The sequence below is a fragment of the Perognathus longimembris genome, chromosome 18, assembly GCF_023159225.1.
Source record: "Perognathus longimembris pacificus isolate PPM17 chromosome 18, ASM2315922v1, whole genome shotgun sequence".
In the NCBI taxonomy this organism is placed as follows: Eukaryota; Metazoa; Chordata; class Mammalia; order Rodentia; family Heteromyidae; genus Perognathus; species Perognathus longimembris.
In genome coordinates, this window is record NC_063178.1 from 920242 (window position 1) to 928295 (window position 8054).

The following is an 8054-nucleotide window of genomic DNA, read 5'->3' on the forward strand; positions in this document are numbered from 1 at the left end:
AGAATATCATGGGGTGGGGGCCGGGGAGGAGGGGCTGGGGAGAGTGTGTGACAGAGCAAAGCCACCTGCTTCATGTACGCCAGGAAGGAGAGACAGAGAACATTTGTATAGCACAGGCTGGGCCCCAGCCCCGTGGAATTTTGAGCCATCAGGGGCCTGGCCTAGGACCCCACTCCAAACTGTACTCGGGCAACCAGCACTTCCACCCGGGGCTCCGGGGGCATTCAAGGTCCACGCAGCAACGGGGAAGTAATAGGACAATGCAAATTTGGAAGCCGATGGAAAACAAAGAAAACCCTAGAAAAGAAAAGCAGATCTGGTACAAGAACGTCTTAAGTTCTGTGGAGACCAGAAAAGAGCAGCTCAAGGGCCCCCAGAGCCCCTGAGCCCCTGAGGGGCAGGAGGGGGGTGAGTCTCCTGAAGGGCTGTGGCCTCCCCTTCCCTGAAGGGCACTCCCCTCCCAGCTGGGGCCAAGCAGCCAGGGGGGAAGGGCTCCTGCCCAGCTGTGCAAAGTCAGGGACCCTCAGGGGCAACCAGGATGGGCCCTAATGTTCCAGACTGAGCACCACTGTGGAGCAGTGGCACTTGTGATGCCGATAGGTGCCTAATGAGGCGTCCCAAAAGTTGGAGGGGCTGGCCAGGGGCTGGTGGCTCACACCTGTAATCCTAGCTACTCCACAGGCTGAGGTCTGAGGATCATGGTTCAAAGCCAGAACAGGCAGGAAAGTCCAAGAGACTCTTATCTCCAATTAAGCACCAGGACACCAGAAGTGGCGCTGTGGCTCAAAGTGATAGAGTGCTAGCCTTGAGCAAAAAATTGCTTAGGGACAGCGCCCAGGCCCAGAGTTCAAAGCCCCACAACTGACGAGAGAGAGAGAGAGAGAGAGAGAGAGAGAGAGAGAGAGAGAGAGAGAGAGAGAACAAAGTCTAAGGGGCTGATGGGGCTATGGCTCTTGCAGGAAGTGTACGTGGGCAAGGAGACTCTGTGCACCATTGACGGGCTCCACTTCAACAGCACCTACAACGCCAGAGTGAAAGCTTTCAACGCCGCTGGCGTCGGGCCGTACAGCAAGACTGTGGTCCTGCAGACCTCAGACGGTGAGACGTACCTCCACAGTGGGACAGGTGCTGCCGCCCCGTGGGCGGCCAGGGAGCCGAGCCTCGGGGGACGGCCACACGGTTCACCCCGCCTCAACCGCCCACCCGTGAGGTTGGCCACTGGAGTCAACTTCCTCCTTTGCCCATTTGAAGGAAGCAAGAGACGGGCCGGGGCTGGAGGTCTGAGTGCCGAGACTCCTTTGCGAGGCTTGGTTTGGGGAACGGGGAACAGGAGAAAGAGAGCAGGACGCATGTGCCTCTGTGGGGGCGTGCACATCCCACGGAGCGGCTGCTGACATGCCGGTGGAAGCAAGGGAGCGCATGTCCCTCGGCTCACTAGGAACTGCTGGCATATTCTGCGTGCTGACCTTCTCTTGTCTCCTTTGCAGTCGCCTGGTTCACCTTTGACCCCAACTCTGGGCACCGAGACATCATTTTGTCCAATGACAACCAGACAGCCACCTGCAGCAGCTACGACGACCGTGTGGTGCTGGGCACGGCTGCCTTCTCCAAGGGCGTGCACTACTGGGAGCTGCACGTGGACCGCTACGACAACCACCCTGACCCCGCTTTCGGCGTGGCCAGGGCCAGTGTGGCCAAGGACATGATGCTGGGCAAGGATGACAAGGCCTGGGCTATGTACGTGGACAACAACCGAAGCTGGTTTATGCACTGCAACTCCCACACCAACAGGTGCGCCCCCCAGACCCTCTGAGTTCAAGCTTCAACATTCAAAAACAAAAACCTGACACGCAAAGCCCGTGGCTCGTGCCCATAATCCTAGCTACTCAGGAGGCTGAGATCTGAGGATGTGGTTAGAAGTCAGCCTGGACAGGAACGTCAACTACCAAAACCAAGCTGGAAGTGGAGCTGTGGCTTACGTGGTAGACCCCTAGCCTTGAGCTCAGGGACAGCACCCAGGCCCCAAGTTCACACACACACACACACACACACACACACACACACACACCATGCACACAAGAAAAACCACACTGCCACTAAAAATATCTTTCATAAAAAAGAAGGAAGTAAAGAAGAAAGATGGGAGGGAGGGAAAAAGGAAGAGCGAGGAGGCAGAGCCACCGGGAGAATCTCTGGTGCTCTCAGGAGTCACCCAGAACCCACACCCCTGCTGGCGTGGGCAATTCCTTAATGCCCAGCTGCGGGCCTCTGCTGGCCTGGCAGCCCTCTGGTGCCTCAGAGGGGAGCTGAAGGGAGGCCGAGGCCAGCAGGGGGCAGCTACTCCGAGTTCCCGTCCCAGGTCCTGACCCGGGCCCCAGGGCCAGGCTTGGGCACGAACAGGCTACTGCACTGCCATCTGGTGGTCGGTACCAGAAGAGCCTCAAGCGTTCAGTGGTTCCCCCGGGCCTGCAGGACCCGGGACCCTGCCCTCTCCAGGGAGTCCCTCCTGCTTGACCTCTCCACACATCTGGTCACAGGCCCATCTCGTGGCTCACTTTTCCCAGCAGAAGCCCAGCCCTAACCAGGAATTGTTCTATCAAGGTCCAGCAAGGTTAAGGCTGAGTAGGAGCTCACCAGATGGAAAGGGAAGTCTGTGGATGCAGCCCACAGGGTCAAAGGCAAGGTCAGCTGGGCCCACCAGGGGGCGTTCTCCACCTAGCGCTCCTTCCCAGCCAGAGGACACGATTCCAACATTAGCCAAGCTCGCCAGGCCCGACTCCCAATCCAGCCCTCTCTGGAGCCCCTGCGGTGGTTCTGGGGAGGCCTGCGAAGGGGTGAAAGCCTTCTCTACCTCCCACCAGAAAGGGGCCAAGTTCTTTGACTGACTTCTGTGCTCATGGTAAATTGCTCAGCGGGGCATTTGGGTGAGACCCTCCCAAGTAAACCTGAACTTCCCGTCCCAGACTCTGTCGGCAGGGAGTCTAGCCCAGTTCCCCTGAGGCGCTTTCTCCCGTGGCCTGCTAAAGTGTGGGAAGTACTGCTGAGAAGGTTCAACCGCCCAGCAGAAGGCCCTACCATTTCAGTAGTGCTGAGCCTCACTACAGGATCTGTGTTCCAGAATCCTTTCAGTACTGCTCAACTCAGACACAAGAAACAGAAGCCACATTCTGAGAGGTTGAATCTGGAGTCTTATTGGAGAGCCAGGGACTGCAGGTGGTGGACTCCTCACAAAGACTTGCAGCCCCTCAAATATACTTTACACAGTCAGAATACTGAGCGATGAGAGCAGGAAAACAATTCCAACAAACCAGATCAACCCCAGTGGAGAACTGGTGGGTCACCATGGTGACCAGAGGAGAGACAGGAGACATGAGGCCTGGCCTAATGGTGCCTGAGCTGGTCCTGGCCAGAACAGGGTCAGAAGCAGCGGGGGTGGGGAGGTGGGGGGGGAGGGCAGGGTCACAGGAAACTGGAGTGTCTCAAGGCACAGGACTGACAGGTCCAGTAACCTATCATCCAAGTCCCCACCCCTACCTCTAGGAATTCAGGCACACCCGTCACCTGGGGGTTGAACTTCCCCGCCTCTACCAGGAAGATGGCACCAGTTACACCCAATTCCCTATTATCCACCCTGTGGCCACGATGGTGCCAGTTCCATCCACTCTCCTCATTTCATCATCACTGCAGAATCCTTTCAGTCGTGCTGAGTCAGCACCGCAACCCAATGTTCCAGAGGCCGTCCAGTCGCGCTGAGTCGTCACCACCCCAGCCAGGGCTGGTGACAGGTTTTTCTGGGTTTTCTCTCGCCAGGACGGAAGGCGGCGTGTGCAAAGGCGCTACGGTGGGCGTGCTGCTGGACCTGAACAAGCACGCCCTGACCTTCTTCATCAACGGGCAGCAGCAGGGCCCCACAGCGTTCAGCCACGTCGAGGGGGTCTTCATGCCCGCCCTCAGTCTCAACCGCAATGTGCAGGTACCCGGGCCCGGGTGCGGGAGCCGGCCTCGCTGGTGCCCTCCCGCCGCGGGCGCGGATGCACAGGGCCCGCAACAGACAGTGCGAGGGTGGAGGAGCTCCCTCTGAAGCCCAGTGCCCCGGCCTGGTGCCCACTGCCTGCAGGGTCCCCAGCAGTCACTGGGCATGTGCTAAAGGCCCCGAGGGCATCCCAGGGTGGAGAGTTCAGTCCTCAGCGTTAGCAGCCAGCCACAGGACAGGGCAGAGCATCGAATCAGTGGACACGAACTCAAGGCTGTGAGAACCGGGTCCCGCTGCTGCTGGGGTCAGCACGCGGAGGCTCCCGTCCCTGCCATCTGAAGTGTCCCCGGGCAGCTGACCCTGAGCCCAGGGCCGCCCGGCAGGTGCAGGGGGCTCAGGCATGGTCTCTGCTGTCACTGCGCGGTGTCCATGGGCCTCCCCACTGGGCTGTGCGTGCGTGCGTGCGTGCGTGCGTGTGTGTGTGTGTGTCCTGGGGGTGGATCTAGGTCCGTTTGCATGTTAGGCTAGGGCTCTACCACCGAGCGCCACCCCCAGCCCGTGCCTTCCCTTCCAGGTCACCCTGCACACGGGACTGGAAGTGCCAACAAGCCTGGGGCGGCCCAAACTGTCAGGCAACTAGCCTGGCACCCCTGCTGCCCAGCGCCTGGGGCCGAGGCCTGCGGATGCGGCCGCACCCCACTCCCTGAGCTCCAACCCCTCAGTGAGGCCAGCAAGTCCCGGCCGGAACAGAGCCGTCCAGTGGGCGCAGATGGTTTCTTCAGGGGAGGGGGCGAAGAACCATCCATCGTCCACACCGCGGCCCCCGCGGCCAGCCGTGCACCAAGGGCGCATGGCTCAGACATCACCGTCCAGGTCTTTCCTGAGCAGCTCTCGGGAGAGCCTGCGCCGCCGCGCGTCGCCTCCCGCCCTCTGCTGAGCTCGCGTTCTTTGCAGGGAGAGGTGAAGCAGCACTGAGAGACGGAGCCCTCGGGATGAGTGCCACTGGCTTGCCCGACGCAGGACTGAAGGACAGAGATATCAACTGTTCGTCTTTAATTTTTGCCTGTCTCACTGAGCTGCGGAGAACCTCTTAAAAGGGCTTCCTTAGGGTCTTTCCTCATCAACCAGCTCCGTGCATTCTCCCCCTCTTACTCATTCACTCACTCTCTCTCACACGCACATGTGCGCGCACACACAGGCATGTGCAACGGTCTGCTAAATTTCACCCACTCGGTTCTTAGGTTCTCTGAATGGAACACGAGACTTTGACTGACGGTGCTATGCGGCTCCTTTGGCTGGAACTGACTGGAAATGGCCGCCCAAGAAATGAACTGGAAACAAGTAGGAGCTGCTCCGAGTCGGGCTCGGCACCGAAGCTGCAGACCCCGGGAAGCCCCTTCCGCTGTCCCCGCGCGGCCTCGCGTGCTTCCCCCATCGTGGGCCTACGACAGGCGGAGGGGGGCTGCGGTGGGGGGGAAGCCAGACGACCTGGAAAGGCTGGACTGGAGGGCAGCACTCTGCTCCCCGTCTCTCCCACACAGCACCCCAGGCTGAGTCCTGAGGGCCTGCCTCCTCCCTGCAGTGCTTCGGCAAAGCGGCCCACAGTCCTCCCCCCCCCCCCCCCCGCCGCCTCATCTGCAGCTGTGGTCACCTCGCTCGCTCCTTTCCCAGCTTGGTGTTGAGCAGCTCTCCACTGGCTGCACTGGTTGGACTTTCAATGGCTGCGCCCGCACGCGGACACCAGCTGAGAGCCTCCCCGGCTGCCTTCCTTCCCACCTTGCACCTGTTTCCTGAGCATCCGCTACCGGGCCAGTAGGTCCCACAGTCCTACCTCAAAGCTCTTGCTCGAGAGGCCCACTGTCTCTATCCAACGGCCTGGGAAGGCCTCTGCCTGGGGGCCGCTCCATTCTCCCACCCAGCCTGCGTGCTAGGCCCTGGAGCCTGCCGCGTCGTGGATGCCCTGGTCTTGCCTTGAGTCCTTTCTCCTGCATTTTCTGTCGCAGAGCCCGGTGCAGAGCTCGTGCAGTAGCCCCTGCAGAACCCGTGCAGAGCCCGTGCAGAACCCGTGCAGGAGCCTACAGGCCCTGCTAGCTGCGTCCTCAGCCTTCTCCGGCCTCTGGCGGCTCTGGCCAAGAGGCTGGCGGCAGAGGCGGAGGAGCCAGAGGCCTGGGACTAGCTTGAGCTCTTTTGGAGAAGTCCAGCAGTCCCGGAGACAAGGACGGGGGTAGCTGAGCAGGAGAAGGCCTGGTCACTAGGCTGCCCTGCTCACCTGTGGGGCGGGAGCGGCTTGGTCACCCCAGGTCTGTTCACACCTCAGAGGAGGGCGAATTCCCACACGTGGGGGGGGGTACTTCATTCTTTCCCCCTTTCTCTTATTTTCTTTTTCCAGTACCGGGGCTCAGGCCCACAGCTTTGCCCATGCCAGGCAAGTGCGCTCTCGAAGGCCTCCCTAAGAAGTTCCCCGCTGTCCAGAGGAGCAGGGCCCCCCCCCCCCCAGAAGCAATACAGAGGGAAGGGACACACCCGGCCCTGTCCTCAGCACAAAGCACCTTTCAGGGATAGGAGAAGGGCAGGGCCACACACGTGGCCCTGAGGGTTCAGAGAAGCCAAGAAGGATATTTCACTCTCCGTGGCAGGAAGGCCCCTGGCCTTGCAGTGGACATGCCAGCTCCTCAGACTCCGGCACATCCGGTACGTGAACGGTAGCACGCGATGCTTCCTGGGCCGGCTGAGGAAGGGTGTGGTATAGCCCGCCCAGCACCTTCTGTGAGAAAGGAACTTGTAGTGAAAATGTCCGCTTGGTGGAGCTGCGAGCCGCACCTCCGTCACAGTGCTGGACGCCACCGCGGCCTAGTCTATGCATTTCCCCCTGCGCAGTCCTCCCTGACACGTGCCCCGGCACTCACCCACACCCAGCACCAGCTCCCCACGCGGCACCCCCCCTCGAGGCACGTCCGAGTGCACCCTCAGCCCTGGGTGCACTTTAACAGCACCCTTAGCTGCTCCACAGCCCTGGGTGCACTTTAACAGCACCCTTAGCTGCTCCACGACCAAGAACTGTGTGCGTCCTTGGGAGATGGTCCTCCCGGAGATGCCCGGCCCGGCCAGAGCACTCCTAAGTTGGGACACGAATGCAGACTCTATGCATTTTTCCCAGGGACCTTTGCATCTAAGCCTTAATTCTAGCAGAGCAGAGAGCTGGGGCCTCCCCAGGAGGCATCGGTGGCTGGTGGCTCACCCGTCACCATGCCACGGGGCTGTGAGGCTGGAGTGGATGCTGGGTGGCTCCCCTGCAGGTGGTGGGAAGGCGGGGCTTCCGGTCTCTGGACCCTAGGGCAGGGCCTGCACGCTGCAGGGGGCTTCGCCACACCAGCTGCCGGTAGCAAGCCTGGTGTCTTTAGTTCATTGTGTGTTGACATTCAGAGTGATGCTGGCACGCACTCCTGTGTCACACGGAAAGCCAATCACAAAGCTGCCAGCCTGCGTGACAACCCAAGACCAGGATTCTCACAGGTCTTCAGTGGGGCTGTGAGCCCACAGAGAAGCCACTGTCAGGGCCGACATTTCCGCTCACTGAAGACTCTGGCCGATCCTCCACTCCTGGTAACACAAGCTCCTGTCCTGCTTCCTTGGCCATGTTTTACTGCACCTTCACAGGAACTCCGTAATGGGTTTGTGGTCTTTAGAGGGTTAACATAAAATCAGATATTGTGAGAAGATGCTTGAAGTATGGGCTCTCCCGGAGGTGAGAGTGAGCGGGAAGCGCTGGTTGTCACCGCAGGCCTTCCTCGGTGCTTCTCCTCAGGTCTGGCAGCCGGGGCGTGAGCGGCACGGGTAAGACGAGCCGGGAGCCGGTGGCTCACGCCTGCAGTCCGAGCAACTCGGGAGGCTGAGATCTGAGGAGCGTGGTTTGACGCCAAACTGGGCAGGAGAGTTCATGAGACTCTCATCTCCAATTAACCACCAAAAAGTCTGACGTGGAGCTGTGGCTCAAATGGCAGGGAGGGTGCTAGGCTTGAGGGAAGAAAAAACAACTCAGGAACAGCACCCAGGCTGAGCTCAAGTCCCAGGACCACCACAA

The 8054-nt window shown here is 60.3% G+C and overlaps 1 protein-coding gene across 3 annotated transcripts in view; it reads left to right on the top strand.

Moving 5' to 3' along the window:
• Positions 1-4740, top strand: part of Trim67 (tripartite motif containing 67) — a 38283-nt gene extending 33543 nt beyond the window's left edge. For 2 of the 3 annotated variants that reach the window (XM_048367491.1, XM_048367492.1), the window contains exons 7-10: positions 960-1098; positions 1488-1791; positions 3811-3973; positions 4548-4740. In XM_048367491.1, the coding sequence (XP_048223448.1) occupies positions 960-1098; positions 1488-1791; positions 3811-3973; positions 4548-4613 (672 nt within the window). In that variant the 3' untranslated portion in view covers positions 4614-4740. Of the gene's footprint in view, positions 1-959; positions 1279-1487; positions 1792-3810; positions 3974-4547 lie in introns of all 3 variants that reach the window. The other variant, XM_048367489.1, reaches the window with a different exon arrangement.
• Positions 4741-8054: the final 3314 nt, after the last annotated feature.